General features: G+C 45.3%; 1 protein-coding gene across 1 annotated transcript; it reads left to right on the top strand.

The window, feature by feature from the left end:
* Positions 1–10,834: 10,834 nt before the first annotated feature.
* Positions 10,835–17,359, top strand: LOC102690992 (prolactin-releasing peptide receptor). The gene is made up of 2 exons (XM_006627715.3): positions 10,835–11,003; positions 15,532–17,359. Exon 2 carries the CDS (start codon positions 15,539–15,541, stop codon positions 16,673–16,675), a length of 1,137 nt encoding a protein of 378 aa, XP_006627778.1. The 5' UTR covers positions 10,835–11,003; positions 15,532–15,538; the 3' UTR covers positions 16,676–17,359.
* The last annotated feature ends 401 nt before the right edge of the window (positions 17,360–17,760 follow it).

Genomic DNA, 17,760 nt, shown 5'->3' with positions numbered 1-17,760 from the left:
CCTTTTGTTGGAATGATTAAAAGCCTCACTTCATGACTGTGCAGTGCTGCAGAGTAACAGATGCCACCAGCAGGAGTGTCTCTCCCACTCCCTTTGTGCCCTCAGACTCCCCTGGGAGCAGGAAAAGGTCAGGCCATGTCGTCAGCACAGAGCTGACCTTTCTCTTAACAAGCCCTTCGGGCAACGCCAGTGACAGCGGTCCGGAAAAAATCTTTTTAATCAGAGGTTTTGCATCTCTTTGCTCTTTAACTAGGAGGGACCTTGAGTCAGGATTCGAAACCGTCAGAGATGCTGGCACCTCAGGAGCTCGATGACAACAAGGTAACCAGAGGGAGAATACAGGAGGGTTTCCATGTGACCATGAAGCACCTAGACCAATAGTTCTCAAACGTTTTGGACCAAGCACCACCCCTGATCAAACCAAAGCATCCAAGTACCACCTACAAGTCATCTTCTCATAGGAACCCCAGAAAATCTCAATGACTAACATGAGCTTGCGCCTGCGCCTATACACTCAGGTACACATATAATAAATATTATAATAAACTTTATTTGATATACTGAGTTTAAAGGGGGCTTCTCAAAGCGCTTTACAGAATGACAACAGGAACAACAACAATTAAAAATAAACAATAACAAAGCACCATTTCAGTGAGAGGGGTGAGCCTGTTTAGTTGAACAAAGTAGATGTGAACTCTGGTCGAGCCTTGATACAACTCACAACAGAGTCTAACAGATTTTAAATCGTCAAGCATTTTCTTGACGACTTTATATCTGGAGCAACCTCTCTAATTCGTGCAACTACACCGCTGTGTAGCACCGTCTGTACAAACTCTGAAGCATTTTATCCAGTCGATTCCACTCTCTTCGATAAATTCATTCAGAAACTGAAATACTGTATGTGCTCTCCTGTAGCTCGAGTTGGTAGCGGCTTACAGAACAGAAAGTCTTCACGGGACATACCCTCAAACTCGTATCTAACGTACAAGAGAAAATTGGCCAAATCAAAGGCATCTACAGACTCATCTAATTGCAGTGAAAAGCATCTGCTCATCTTAACGTGCTCTATCAGCGCACACTTAACATCATCCGCCATACTGTACCAATAATTCTACGAGTGACTGTCTTTCGAAGGGAGCAGCAGGTCGAGCGGTTCAGCAGCTTTTTCTCCACACATACGTGTCAGTTCTTTTGCGAACGGTAAACAAAGTTCTTCACAAGTAGTGTGGGGCTTACCTGCTTTAGCAATCCGCAAGCTTGCATTTTCCCCCGTTTCCGTTTCAGAAGTCCGTCTCAGAACTCAGAAGTTAAAAGACGTTTTTATTTCACGTGCATAAGTGCAAAACACAGACACGCTCGGCGTATTTTTAAAAAAGAATTAACCTAGAACAGTTCTTAAATATTTTTCTGTTATCTATCACGGTTTCCTGTGCTCACAAGATTGGCTTTTTAAATACAATTGGTAATTTAAATTCGTAGCACGCATTCCTACACAACAGTATAGAATTACATTGTAGTACTTGTGTCCACTCAAGTATTAGCGCGCACTGTATCGTAGTACGTAGGCTGCGTATTCGACACAAACTAATTTTACTAAAATAGAAAATATGAAAACCCGTCCCAATTTTTCAGTGCACACAACAAACTTCCAGGGCCATATGGCGTACCACATGGCGGCGCTCCCATAGTTTGAGAACCACTGACCTAAACAGACACTGCAATCCAGCCAAATCTCATTGCTACTGTCTCAGGGAAGTCTGCACAGTCCTGTTCTTCCTCAGTCATTCTTTTACTCAGTTACACTAGCCACCAACACAAGTCTTTCTTCATCAGGCACTGGAGAATTCAACTCATCAACTCCATGCAATGTCATCCATTTGCAATATTATCTCATAATCATTAAGTCTGGAGCACTAAACTCTGTTCAATCCTTGACGTCCAGTTCTCTTTTCATGAATAAACACTACAATATAGCATAAAATCTACTCGACTCAACAATCAGCTGTTCTGGCTGGTCCTGTCTCTAATACTCAGGGAATATCTGAGAGAATCCAGGATTCCCCCTGTCCTCTAGGATGGGGACAAGAGATGCCCAAATCAATCCAGTCCTAACCTCTCCGGTACAGTACAGGTGTTGGTTGTGTGTCCTTGAGTATCCTCAGCTAGTTGAGCTGCACAGACCTGTGTCCTTATGGTCTATCAAGACCTTCCTGCAGCACAGCAATCTTTAACACTCTGCCATGATCCTGGAGTGCAGAAACAGTCTGAAACCCTTTCTCTCCTAGCTGCTCTTAAAGAGCTCGTAATGAGCTCAGAGCAGTGGCTACTTCCACACAGAGCCCATCACACCAGTGCCTTTCCTCAGATGGGCTTTATCTCCCTCAATAATAATTCCTCATTCAATGTATATTGTTTTGCAGGTTCCTTACATGAAGAGGCAGCTATCCTTAAGCTCCCAAATGTCCTTAAGAAACAGCTGGAGGAGAAACATGAGCCACCAAACTGGTGGTGAACCAGATGACCAGCTCTCATTTGTAGCCTTGTTATACTGTACCTGCCTTTAGTTAATTACCACCATTTTTACCAGCGTAGGATGACTTAATATGTTGTAGTGCAGGCAGAAAAATGGAGCAATGTTTCCCTTAAAATAAAAAAAAACATTATGCAGACCTTGATTTCTAAAAAACACTAATAAGCATTTTCATTTAATTTTATAAACTGGACAAGACACTTCTGCCTCTGGTCACGTTTCTGACTGCACCTCTGGGCAAGATCTGGATTTAGCACAACAAACACTCTGCCGTGTCTTATTAGGACAGGAGAACATAAGCCAGTTATAGAGGAGCAGAGTTTTGTGTTACTATCCAGATGGTAATCCCATCTTCTCCAGCCATGTGGCCAAGCACTTTGCCTTCCATACCTGAAGAAACCGTTCTTGAGCTCAACCCATAGGGCACCTACTTTTAATTTCTACATGCATCCTCAGGTGAGCCATTTTTGCCAAATCGCAGTGTGAAAACTAACTCAAAACAAGCACACTTAATAACCGTGCCAGATTACTGTTCATTATTCAATTATTTCATGCCTTTATCCAAGGTACCTGCTATTAATATTGTAATTCAGCCTGTGTATTTAATAAAAGCTATGTTTAATTAGAGATAATATAAATTAGACCTTACAAAATTAATTATCACATTTCACAAGGCTAATGTTCAATTACAATCAGCGTTATTAATGCAATTGTAGCTACTGTTCTGCACAGGCAGCGTTTAATTAAAGCTTTAAATAATCAGCAACCAGATTAGACCTCCAATGACAAATGAGATTGAAAACTAAGCGTAGGCAAAACACGCCGCTGAGGAGCCGCTGAGCGAGAGGTCACCAGCTGAAAGCCACACGAGTGAAAAGAGAAGCCTTTTTGCACTGTTTCCGCCTGTGTTCCCAGGTCGAGTGCTAAGTGCCACTGCTCTCCAAGACGGGCGTTAATGTGGCAGCTCTCGGCTCAGTGGCTCTGCCCGCGAGGGTCACGCTCTGCCTGCAGGGGTCAGCGCAAGGTCACCGGTCACTCAGTACACAGGGGGGTAAGAGGGCCTGCAGACGGAGACCAGGCACATCTTTGTCCCTCAACCTTCCCGCTGCTCTCAGGAAATGGCTTCACCACCAGACATATATATACAGCAAAGTAGACAGACAGGCTGGCAACAGTGGGATGATCTTGATTCTCTGTGGGGATTAGGACAGAAGCTTCCCCTTTCCACCACCCTTCCCTATAGTGTAACATTGTCATGCTGCACTTTATTGGGTCTGGTCCTATCTAAGCCAGATGCTGAACATCTAGAATCCATCGGAAGATCGACTGGAAAACTTGGCACCACTCAGATCTAGCCAGCCTACTGCTCACGGGAGAGGTGGCAGGAGTACTGTGACCAGACATTACAGACATGAGACAAAGTCAGATAACTATACTATTCATGCACTGGAAGGCAAGAATTGGGGGCTTTTCTTCCTTCTGTTTTTAATTTACTTAAAGCATCACTACCAGCATATCACTGTTTATTTGCAAAAGATCAGTTATTTATATAGCTATTAATTTATCAGTCGGTTTTAAGACGCACTGTAAAAACTAGAGGAGCTAAACTAGTGTGTGGCAGTAGTAAGTGGAATCACACACTCAGTCAGGGGCAGATCCAGGGCCAGCTGGACTCTCCTTGGACAAGCCCATCATGTCTGCATTGCAGGCTGGACACAGCACTGGAAGTGTCTTATACTACTGGCTTCGTCAAATCCCCCCAAAAAGAAAACATAGAAAATTAAAGTGGATGTTCATAGTGCTTGTTATGCATCATTAAGAAGTATTTTACTGGTATTGCAACAGAGCCCCATTTAAAAGCTTCTGGACAATACAAAGTAATTACACAAAATCACATCTGTGATGACAGCGCTGTCACTTTGACAGTAGGAAGGAGGAGAAGGAATGTAGTGAAAGCAGGAGAGTGATTTTCATCCAATTTCCAGGGCATGACAACAAAGGATTTAAAAGTCAAATTGACTCTGACAGCATTAAGTGTGTTTAGTGTTCCTTTGGAACAATCACAGACCCTGCAAAATGTCCAACCAACAAAGGCAAGACATTAGTGCAGAGCCCCATTCCTGCTGACTTCCCTGCTGTGTGGAATCATCTCCTGCCGAGAGACTCCTTTGTCAGCATTAACCTGATGTACAGTTTACAGCTGTACCATGGCTTTACTGGGCTAATACCTCCATTGCAGTCCATTGTTTAGAGCCGTTCCACAATCTTCCACTGTGATCTCTTCAGTGCACTGTTAACCCAGAGTCTTCTGGCTTTCGCTCCAGTTAAATTTCTAATTCATGTTGGCTTAAACCTACTCATTAAACAGTTTTCTTAAATATATTTTGTTTTCTGTTCCAGAAAGCTCCTGCTTTACGTTTCAGGCAGACTCAACTGACCTTTTCACTCCCCAGCTTATCTAATACATTTTCAACTTTTATACATTTCTAATTTGTAAAATTTCCAATGTATCTGTCTAAACAACTTTTAACAGGACATCATTTATTTAACTGTCACTCACTGCCTTTAGCCAAACAACATGTTAAGACTTGTTCAGCTGATGCTGCATGGAGAAAAAGCTGAGAGAATAAGTACAGTAATTCATGTTTTTCTCACAGAAGACAACGACCATATTTTACCGTGTATCAGACATTTAAGACCCTTACAGGTCTCCTCACCACTGAACACAACACACCTCCCTTTTCATAAGCTGATCCATTTGATTTGATGATAAATGGGAGATAAGTGCCCTGAAGATTGGCAGTCAGGACAGAAGAAGAAACACTGAAAATGAAGAGACCTAGATCTGGCCCCAGATCTCGCTGAAACCAGTCGTATGGTTCTTTTATTATTGATGTAATATGTGACTGCGGGATCAGGGAGAGCAGACGTGTAATAAACAATTTGTGATAAATATAATTAGAATACCATTCCAGCAGCACATCAGGTATATTATGAGACAAAAACTCTGATCTGTCAGCGCAGAGTTGTAATTTTAGATATCCTGAAAAGCTCATTCACTGCCACCTCCAGCAATGACAGTAGCGCAAACAAATTTCAGAAACTCTGCAGCATCGATCACACCTTCTGCAACAACCCGTTTAACCAACGTTGTTGCACTGCTCCCTTTTGGGTGAGTGCCAGTGTGTACTCTATGAATCCAAGAAATGCTTAAAGAATGCTAGAATTAAGCAATCTGTCTTAGGATCACTGGTCTTCATATAAATCTTCATGTCAGAGAGCAGCTAATGCAATCAAATGAGTTAGATGGAATAAATGAACTACTCTCGTTTTCTTATATTCTTAAATTCTCATTTCAATAACACACACACTGCATTTGACCACCTTGTTCTAGAACAGTACCTAGAAATATGTCGATTGTCTGGTGCTCTGACCAGACAGAGTAATTCCTTTGCCCCACAGTCAAGAAGGTACATGAAGTACTGTGTGTGCAAGCAGTGCACCTACATAAATTAATAAATAAATGAATAAACACACAAAAACATTCCTTTCTTTCCATTTTCATTTTTTCCATTGTAAGCTTTGCAATGCGATGAGCGCCTTCTGATTTTAAAATATTGCTTTGTGTTATTTCAGTTACAATCAATAAACCCCATTAACGCTGAAAGCTAGAGGCTGGATGTAATTGTGCCCACGATGTCACTGCATCTGGAAAAAGCCAGAACTGCCCAGCTGGGCACAAGTGTGTAATTATTGGGTGGGAGCTCACTGCAAGCACATACTCAAACGTCTTCTCATCTCAGGGATATGAATACAACAGTCTGACAGTTTCTTACTGGGAAATTGTAAGAAGAAAGGGGACAGAAATGAAAGGAAAATTCCTCTCTGATGTTCTGCACACTACTGCAAGAAACAGCTTGATTCAGTACTTGATTTGTAAATGGTAAACAATACGTCTACAAATTCAAACTCTATTCTCTCAAAGTCTACATCCATTCGGCAGCAGACCCATGGGGCCAGTAAATATCACCGATGTTAGATTCCTCTCCAAGACGGATTATCCTCGACTCTCTCAGCTTGACACCAGATAATTCTGCTCCTGCTTCTCCTGGTGCTGCTCCCTCCCCTCTGCCCCAGGCTGTGCCCCAGCTCCCCAGCTGTGTCCCAGATCCCCCACATCTGAAGCCAGACCCATGTTCTGCCTCTTCCACGCTCCGAGGATGTCCTCGTTCACTCGCTCACTCAGAGCCAGCCGAGGTCCTGAGCCAGAAACAGGGTCGGCTGTAGCCAAGAGGACAGCAGGAAGAGTGTCTCCTTCCTGGGCCTCCTCCTGGTCCACATGAGGCTTTATATTTAATAAGGAAGTCATGCCTGCGAAACCTTTTTTGTTACCAAAATGCTTTTTCCTATTATCTGATGTGTGCTTTATTGCTGCTCTCCTTGACAATGTCTGTAACTGCTGCCCAGCCACCCTGGCTGATGTTCTGAAGAGCGCCCCCCAGTGTCCCCACAGTACAGCTGCAAATTCAATTTAAAGACTAATTGTTGAATGGCTCCAGCATAACTGAAAAAAATCTCACCAGGGCAGTTAGAGTCTTATAGATTGTACAGTCACAGTGCCACATGGCATAGACCCTCCAAAATCTTTATCTACTGTCTTCACTTGGTCTTTCAAGTATTTTCTTCTTCTACAAAGGTGCCAAACACCAACCCAACACAGCCTGTCACTACCTGAATCTCTGACGACCAGTGCTACAGCCACTGAATAAGAACGGGGGGATAACACAGGCCCACTCATGGACACCATCAGGGGGCATGTGTGTGCAGAAACCCCTCTCCAGTCCAGGAGGGGTGTGTAGGAACTCCTCTCCAGTGCGCAGGGGGGAGAATATGTGGGGTATGTTTATTCATTACTAGTCTTATCAGAGCAGCTTATTGTAACAAGAAGAGCTTCTTTTTCCCCTCAGATGGAGACTGCAGATAATGTTTCAAGTAAGGCAGACTTCATTTTCTGTAGCTAACATCCAACTGAACTGTGTTATTAATGGCACAAAATCACATCAGATGCCACAAAACAATACAATGATATAAATTTGATAACACTCCAGTCCTGTGAGCTTATCTGCATGATTCTGAGCTACTTAAAGCCTGATGCTTAAACCTGGACTGGAGAAGACTGCAAGGTTTTATACATAGTGCACCATAAAAAGAATCAAACAACAAATCAAATACAAATACAAAGCAAATAATATTCAAATAATTATACAAATAATCAAATACAAAGCAGACCTGTAAAATTGGAGGTACTGGGTCTCCTCAACAGGAGGGACAGGTGACAGGCGGGTCACTTGCACACCATGCAGTGAGCCAGTGCTGCTGCTGTTTACTCAAAGCCCTGAGCTCCGTCCCCGGAGCACTCACTGCACTTCAGCTCCGCTGCCTTCTCTTCTCATTCAGCTTCATTTCCGCTAAGTAGGTACGGGAGACAGAGTCTGCAGGCTTGAATGAGATGTGCCGAATTAGCCAGTCACCTGGGGGAGCAGGCAGCCGCTCTGCCCCTCCACCCCCACAAGCTGTGCAGCCTGTGGCACGCGTGCAGCAGACAAAGCAGTCTCTCACATGGATTCACTCACACACACATTTCCTCCGTACCTGGAGCACCAGGAGGACATGGGGGAAACGTGCAAACTCCACCCAGACAGAGTCAGGATTCCACCCAGGACCGCTGAGCTCTGAGGCAACGGTATGTTCCCACTGCGCCCCCCCTGTTCCCCCCATCCTTTCACTATTTTTTTTATTTGAAGTCGCCCCCAGTTCAGGGACCACCAATCAATCATCTTACAGGTGCGGATGCAACAGAGATGCAGTCTGCTGCAGGCACAGGTGTGAGCACTGCCAGCGTCACCCTCCCCACCGCCAGGCCTTCAGCTTTTCATTCTGCTCCATCATGCAACTGTGCAGCAACAAGCTGCGTTTACTCAGGCGCGGGGGTCCTGAGGGGGGCGTTGGCAGTATTTTACTGCTCACACTACACCCTAATACACTTTTAATAGATGGATTTCAATAAAACTTTACCCTTTATTTAATCTTGTGTTTAGTCGATATTCAGGCAATTTGTATTTAATGATCAAAACATTAAACACCTTTCTGCTTAAAGAACAACATTTTTCTCTGAGAGAAAAAATGAAGCTCAAATGCTGTAAAATATTTGAGTAAAATCACATCTTGTGAGAAAAGGTGTTGGATGGTTTTCTACATGTTGTCTGAGTACTGACAGAAGCTTTCTAATAATGCAAAATTAAAGGTCAAATGGCACTGGTGTAAATGTGCGTTCCTTCAATTCAGTGTGTGTGTGCTTTATTATGTACAATGTTACTTAACAAAATATAAGTAAAATAAAAAAAATTCTACTTGGAGACATCAATGGAATGACCGGCCCAGTCAGTGAGCAGGAGCCCATGAACAGGTTGAGATGTGTCCTCTCTCAGACATTACAGAAGGCTCTCTCAGTAGCTGAGCTGCAGTTCTCAGATACATCAAGACAGAATTACGTGTCTATTTACTCTTCCAAGCTCTTACCTGAAACAAATTATTCTACAAAATGACACAGAGGTCACAAAAAATAATGCTGGACACTGACTTGCTAAAATTAATATCTGAGCTCTTCAAAAGAAAGTAAGTGCAGCGCTGTGTGACAAAGGTTGCATACAGTGAATAGGAAAGAATTAATTACCATGGCTCTGATCACTGGGCACACATGCTTTTATGAAACCCTGAACAATCAGGTTCTCATTGCATAAAACTAATGGCCATAATAACTGCTTCTGTAATTATTAATGAACCCAAAGAAAAAATGACCCCCTCTCCTTTGGTGAGCGGAGATGAGTGAGGAAAGACACTTAGCGAAAGCTCCTTCGGGGACCCAATCTTCTGTTAGACAGTAATCTCTAATACTGAATTCACAAGCCACCAGCAAGGATGCACACTCTGGAATCTACTTCCATTCGAGTGTATTGGAGGCCACACGATCCCTACAGGCAACAACTACCTAGGCCTCAGAGATCGGTGACAGATATAGAATGTGAGCTGTTAATGGAGAAGCAGGGAGTTTTACCAAGGTCCTACGCACAAATCCATTTAACCAGGCAGAATAACCAGACTTCCAAATTGGCAGAGCTGCACAGACAGATATCTCAAAAGTATGATTAGAAATGGGTGACCGACGGGGCTCAAGAGTGATTCAACAGGTGGCAGGGCAGCAGGTTGGACCCTGGGTCACATGACTGGGGTTCCCAAAGTGAGGGCACGCCATTGGCTGAGCACTGCAAAAGGACAGGTTGGGCCAGCCAAGGTTATCTCAGATCCTCCGTGAGCAGCGACCCCTGTGATTCCCAGGAGCCATCAGGCCTGCGGTGCCGTCGATGAGTGCTGAACTTCCTGCTAGGGGCTGCGTAGCCTGTGATGTGAGAGAGGCTTGAGGGTGACCGGGAGGATCATGCCTACACTTCCTCATTCCTCCCTGTGGCTGCTGGGTTCACAGCTGTGAGCCTAGGGTGGCTTTATAAACAAAAATAACTGGACAAATTGTCATAAATCTGGGCCTAAATTTTTAGGGGCGTGTCAATGTAATCCTACATAAAACTGTTGCAAATTTCCTGACTTTCATACAGAAGTGGAGGATATAGTGTAATTCCAACCTGTTTTTTCCCCTTTAATTGGTAATGAACCAAGGGCTGTCCAGACAATTACAGGACAATGGCAATTTTAAAGAGATGCGGACAGATTGGACAGAGTTGTGCTTTCTCAATGTTTTGTGGCTCAACACCCACTACGTTTCTTAAGGCAAAAATTATTTAATATCATTAAAAAGATATCTAAACAAGAACACATTTAAATTCAGAGTCCCGTAATCCTCTCTAATTAAGATCTCATTAGAAATGACAAATAAGAGGGGGCTCATCTAGGACCAGGGCTGCTAAAATAATCCAGGGCTGAGGGTGGAACGAAGGACATGGATAGGCTGAGCTCTCCTCGTGCTTTGCTGTTTGAAATAATAATGAAAACCTGGGAGAGGGTGAGTGCGCAGTTACTGCTCAAGCACACACATGAACACACGCAGTGTGCATGCAGTGACAGGTCCTCAGAGCCAGTGGGGGCTGCCGGAGAGCAGGCAGGATGGAAAGGGTTAAGAACGGATGCAGAGAGTGTTTGGGTGGGGGTGAAGGAGGAGGTGTTGGAAGGGGGTGCTGGAAAGAGACAGGCTGTTCCAGACTGCCTCACTCCCTTGCCGGTCCTGATGCTGAGTGCAACACAGCCCTTGGAGCACAGAGGCACACACTCCAGAGCCGACAGACCAGCCCTGAGCATCGCTGAGCATCACAGCTGCGAAGAGCCCAGCACAGCCCAGCACAGCCATAGAGCCTCAGCAGACTGCACCCCTCTCAACGTCCTGGGACCCCTGCCTGCAGCACAGGTATGCCACTTCACTCAGCCACTCACAGTCTCAGGGGACATTTTAACTACAGGGAGATTGATTTGCTTTAAAATTGATGGAAAAAATAAATATTTCCAATACATCAAACATTAAAAATGTTAAATGTATTTAAATTCACTACTGCAAAAAGAAGCAATATTTTCTTAATAATATACATTTATAAGTGAAGAGACATTTTAAACTATTTTAAAAACATTTGAAATTATTTATTTTAAATATGTGAATTTCATATTTTAAACCTTTTTCAGTAATGATTACGTTTGTGTGACACTGAGACAAATGGATAAACAGACAACTGACATACACCAAATCTTGATTTTGCCAAAAAATCGTCCTGTATTGTTTAATGTCTATGGGGTTACAAAGTGAATATTACATAGATTGTATATAGACCACATGTTTCAAAGTGTCTGTATGTGATGTCCCTTTCCTGAGTCCCACTTCACTACGGCTTCACAAGTGCTAGTAGGTCTGTTGCACAAGTAACTGCTTCTCAGAAAGCGAGACACTAAAGAGCTCTTGGTGATAGTTCATTAGAAAACTGTCTGTGCTTGTTGTGAGATGGGGTGGAACCAGCTCATCTGCGTCTCTGGCCACAAGGGCTGGTCAGGTGTATCTTTAGAAGCATCAATTGAGACACTTCAGATTGAGTCAAAAAGGCTTCAGCTCAGACAGGAGAGATTGTCATTGCTCTGCGGGAAAAAAGTAAAGCATCTTCGTACTTCCAATTCATGATATACGGTACTTTAACTGCTGGTAATGGCAGTGGCACTGTCAAGAAATGAGCAGAAGCTCAAGCATCAGGTTATCAGTGATGTAAAAAAATCATCATTTTCATTTGCAGAAGAGCTAAGAGCTCCTTCATCATCTCCTCTTCTGCTGGACAGTCATTTTACTGGCAAATAGACTTAAAGAAGACAAACAGCATGTGTAAAACACATGCAGCTGACAAAGAACAAAACAGGAAAATAAATACTGGAAAATGTATTTATAAAAAGTCATAAGAGATGAGCTTGCTGCATCGCTGCCTCATGGTTATGACCAGAACCTGGTGTGCAGTGGCTTTTCACTGGTGGCAGATCAGACACATTCAAAAAAACAATCTAGTCAAAAAGTGTCTCAGCTGGATGACAAGACTCACCAGTTCAGTGGCTTACTTTGATAAGAGGGAAACTATTGTTTATTTCGTGGTGAATTTAGATATTGAAATGTATCACATTCTCCACTATTTTCTCCCCAAAACAAACTAGGAAATTATTTGCGGTCTAAAAAGATTTTCTGACAAAGACAGTTTATTTCCTTTAGCTGTGAAGAAAGCTGTCTGGCTGATTGCTGTATATTAGAACTGATTGAGTCTGCATTAATGAGGCAGCAGCCAGTGAGCGCAGAGTCAGAACACCGACTCGCACTGAGATGAGTGCAGCTGTGATACAAGATTGCTTCACTTGGATTTGATTTAAATCACAAGTGTCTCGTATGAACAGCTCATGCCTGCACTTTCCCATCGAGACTGCTAGGCTTTTCCACTGTGGAAATGGCCAGAGGATAATGATGCTAAAGGTGGTTTAGCTCTGCAAACCGAAGAAGAGGCCCTCATATCAGCCTGTGTAGCAGAGCCCTTCAAAACAATAGCCAACCCATTAGCTCAAGCAAAAAAGTGAGTAAAATTCGATTTTTAAGATTCAGTTGTACAAGAACTCATAATGCAAATAAGAAAGCAGCTTAGGATAAAGCAGCTAAAAACCTTCATCCCTTGTGATTTTCATCAGGGCCAATCAGCTGTGTTCTTGAAGCTGCCCTGTTCTCCCAGGGTAAAGGCTGGGTGGGAAGTCCTGGGAAAGGCAAGTGAAAGCACACAGAGGTAGGCAAGGCGCAAGGGACATTGTAAGATATTATGGCACAGTAAACTGATACACGGACTCAGCACAGCAAAATTAAACTGCAAATACACTGTGCACAGGTGTAAGTGAGAGAAAAAACTTAAATGCTATACTGTATGTGCACAAGCTGATTATCACATGTCCATGTCCCAAGTAGAGTGTGTGCGGGGGTCACTGACTTTCACATGCTGGGGTGGGAGGCTAGCTGTCCCTCAGTGCTGAAATGTGAGCAGATCAAGACAGGAAGTGGCAGCTGTGTGTCACCTCCTGGCCCAGGGGCGCACACTGCAGCCAGGGTACTTATCCGTGAAAGCCCAGTGGTACAGGTTGGCAAAAGGACAGACTGGAGATGCAAGGAAATTCTTATTGCTTCCCCAAATTTGCGAACCAAATTTCCCAGCACACTGAAGAGACTACAGGTCCCAAATGTCTGAGAATCCACATTGAGACTGTGTTGCCTTTACCTGCTGCAGATCTCACTGCCTGCTGTCTGCCTGTGATGGGCAGCATGGGTGATCACAGTCGAGTGACAGGGATTAATGTCTCAGATACTGAGTTACTGTTGCTTTTTTACAACAGACCAGAAACCAGCGAGGAGTCTCCATCACAATGTTTTAGATGTGCAATCAAATATGTGAGACACAGATAATAATGATAATTGCTTACACTTATATAGTGCTTTTCTGGACACTCCATTCAAAGCACTTTACAGGTAATGAGGATCCCCTCCACCACCACCAGTGTGCAGCCCCACCTGGATGATGCGACGGCAACCATAGTGCACCAGAACGCTCACCGCACATCAGCTATTAGTGGGGAGGAGAGCAGAGTGATGAAGCCAGTTCAGAGAAGGGGGTTATTAGGAGGACAAGATTGATAAGGGCCAATGGGAAATTTTGCCAGGAGGCCAGGGTACACCTCTAATCTTTTTGAGAAATGCCCTGGGATTTTTAATGACCACAGAAAGTTAGGACCTCGATTTTACGTCTCATCCGAAGGACAGGCGATGAGGCGCGTAAACTGAAATGCTGTGTTCACAATCCATAAAAAGAAAAGTGCGAAGACCCTTTCATGGTGCATAGGCGTGAAAAGAAGTGTAACATGACACATGCTGAGTGTGATAAAGATTTATGTTTGCAAATGATAAGGAAGGAAAGGTGCAATGAGGGTAATGATACACACACAGCTGTCCTGCTAGGAGGTACTGCCCACGCAGCTTGCAGTTCCAGTGTTGAGCTGATGCTGTTTACTGCACACCAGGCAACGAGACTCCCTGCCTGGGGCTCTGGGGCACGGCTGTGGCTCTGGGTTACAGCTGGGGCACAGCTATGGCTCTGGGGCACAGCTGGGGCACAGCTGGGGCTCTGGGGCATGGCTGCAGCTCTGGGGCACAGCTGGGGCTCTGGGGCACAGCTGGGACACGGCTGCGGCTCTGGAGCACAGCTGGGGCATGGCTGCAGCTCTGGGGCATGGCTGCAGCTCTGGGGCACAGCTGGGGCTCTGGGGCACAGCTGGGACACGGCTGCGGCTCTGGAGCACAGCTGGGGCACAGCTGGGGCTCTGGGGCATGGCTGCGGCTCTGGGGCACAGCTGGGGCACAGCTGCGGCTCTGGGGCATGGCTGGGGCAAAGCTGGGGCTCTGGGGCATGGCTGGAGCTCTGGGGCACAGCTGGGGCTCTGGGGCATTGCTGGGGTACAGCTGGGGCTCTGGGGCTCTGGGGCTCTGGGGCTCTGAGGCACAACTGGGGCTCTGGGGCTCTGGGGCATGGCTGAAATGACAAACACAAAGCAGCTGGTGTCCTTTCTCATCCATGGGTTGGGTTTCCCTTCCCCCCAGGCTGAGATCTGGACAAGGTGCTGAATCACAGTCGCTCAGCAGCTCGGACTGCGAGAAGGTGTTGAGATGCTGTCCTGGGCTAGGCGTGGCAGTCGGTTACAAAGACAACTGCCCAGGAGACGAGCAGAGAAGTCCCGTGGCAGACGTTTTTCTCCCTGGCTGCAATCATCTAAGTTATATGAACCTTTTTTAGACTAAGGGGCTAGTGATTTATGGAACCCTGGATGGTAATATAGTGCAGTGCATACAGCAGCCAAGGTCTCATTGTACCCTTGTAGACCTAACTGCCAGAAACCAGTTTCATCTTTATGTCATTGTCTTCCTACTGTACAGTATGCTGTGTTTCTCTCTGTATCTGTCTTTCTCTCAATTCCTCCTCTCCACTGTCTCTAACTCTTGCACCTTCATCCTGTACCATTCCACCATGTGCCACCATGATGTCTCCTGATAATTAAACAACAACATCAGTAGAACCAGGGCTCATGGCTTGATTGGCCATTAACAGCTCCCATGTCATAGTTTGATCCCCTTAGAGATACTAGGCCACCATGACTTAAGGCCAAACAAAAATACCAGAAACTTGCCATACAAAACACAAGCAACACCACTGCAGAACACAAAATCTCATAGTAATATAATAATATTATGCTTCATATGCCATTGGATCTGTGTTGACATTAAAGAAACACGATCTTTTTTAGAAATGGCGGAATTGCTCTCTTTATGGAGGGTGGCTTGCGAGCGACAGAAGCAAATACCAAGGTTGCCTGTCTCCCTGTGTGCTGTGCAGGACAGATATGGACCCACTCCTGACGGAGGGGCTGGGCAGTGGGAACAGCACCCTGGGAGGAGGCCCCCTGAACCGAACAGACCCCCTGGATGTGTTTGCTGGACTGGAGCTGCTCCTGCGCTTCAAGCCGCTCTTTGTGCCACTATACTGCCTCCTGGTGGCAGTGGCCTGCGTGGGCAACGCCTTCCTGCTGGCCTGCATCCTGGCTGACAAGAAGCTCCACAATGCCACCAACTTCTTCATTGGCAACCTAGCAGCCAGTGATCTGCTGATGTGTCTGAGCTGCGTTCCCCTGACGGCCTCCTATGCCTTTGACCCACGAGGCTGGCTCTTCGGCCACTTCTTGTGTCACCTGGTGCCGCTGGTGCAGGCCTCTACTGTCTACGTGTCAGTGCTGTCACTGACGGCCATCGCCGTAGACCGCTACGTGGTGGTGGCCTACCCAATTCGCCGGCGCATCCCCCTGCGCTACTGTGGCCTGGTGGCACTGGGAGTGTGGCTGCTGTCCCTGGCTCTGGCCACCCCTCCGACTCTGCACACCAGCTACCTGGACCTGCGGCCCGCTGGCCACAACCTGGTGGTATGCGAGGAGTTCTGGATGGGTGCTGAGACCCTACGACTCCTCTACTCCTGCCTCATGCTTCTCATGTCCTACATGATCCCCCTGTTGTCCGTCACTGTCTCATACTGTGCCATCACTGCCCACCTGCGACACCGCTGCGTGCCCGGCGCCGCCCAGCCCAACCAGGCCAAGTGGAACAAAAAGAAACGCAAGACCTTCACCCTGCTGGTGACATCAGTGCTTGCCTTCGCTTTGTGCTGGCTACCCCTGCAGGTGTTAAACCTCATCCGTGACCTGGACACGGACTTCCGCATCATCGGCAAGCGTTACGTCAACATAGTGCAGGTCTCCTGCCACCTGGTGGCCATGAGCTCCGCCTGCTACAATCCCTTCATCTATGCCTCGCTGCACCACAAGTTCCGGCTGCACCTGCGCCACCTCCTGCACCCGGCCCAGCACCGCCAGAGCAGCCTGCTGTCCCTCCGGGCCTCCCGCCACAACACCACCTGTCTCAGCCTGGTGTCTGAGCCGCTGCCCAGGGACAGCCGTGACCTGGACTGCAACATGGACAACCCGCTGTGAGCCGAGCCTGCTGGACCCTGTCTCAGGTACGCTCTGCTAGGACAGAAGAGTGGAAGAACAGGTGGAGGTTTCGCGCTTCCCCCAGGTGTTGATCAGCTCTTTATCTCTCATGCAGTCAACATCCTGAAAAGACTCTACTCTCACCCATTTTCATGTGCATTTTCTCACTTGCTGTGATTTAAGATAAGATTAACTTTTATAGTCCCCGAGGGGAAAATCTGTTCATCTAAATACATCACAAAACATCACACATCACATCTATTACACTTGCAGAACTCGTTACAACATAGTCATGACACGTTACAATATGTAGTTACATATATGAAACTTTATATTTGTTTATATCAAATATAAACCTCTGTTTATACTGAAACAGTTGCATTTACCCTTGCCATTTATGTGTATAAATTGCTTTAATAGATAAGGAAACAAATGAATATTTGTAATTACCTGATCTACATTTGGAAACCATACAATGTTTTCTAGTGGGAAGAAGTTGATATTCAGAATTAGAATACAATAATTTTTCAAAAATTACTTGGATGGTAGTACCTGGATGGGAGACCTCCTGGGAAAACTAAGGCTGGTGCCGGAAAAGGGTGTCCAGAAAAGTGCTATATATTAAGAAATTATATATTATTATGGGTTGTTCAAAAGCTGTCTGCAAGGAGGAGTGCTGCTTCACTCCCATAACCTTCACTACTGTTTGGACAAGATTGGTGATTTTAATTGAACTGTAAAATTATCAAACTACCATATTCTCCACACTCTAGATATTCCTAATCTTTGTAAAAAATACAGGCACTGCTGAACTCTGGAGCAAACACTCTTGACCTGAGTCACCCAGCTAGGTTAACACCAAGATGCATATTGCTGTTAATTGCAACATTGCTGCCTCTTTTGCGTTTATATATAAACTAAAATGGACTCAGTAGTTTCACCTTCTGAGCAGATCATAGATACCATAATTCTTTCTACGCATTTCATTACAATGGAACTCAGTGCTACAGGTCTATAATTGTTATTTTCTGAGGAACAGGACATTTTCGTGATTGCCTTCTTCCACGGCACAGGAACAGCAGACT

Source organism: Lepisosteus oculatus, chromosome 3, assembly GCF_040954835.1.
Source record: "Lepisosteus oculatus isolate fLepOcu1 chromosome 3, fLepOcu1.hap2, whole genome shotgun sequence".
NCBI classification, from domain to species: Eukaryota; Metazoa; Chordata; class Actinopteri; order Semionotiformes; family Lepisosteidae; genus Lepisosteus; species Lepisosteus oculatus.
This window is presented reverse-complemented; position numbering and strand designations above follow the sequence as displayed.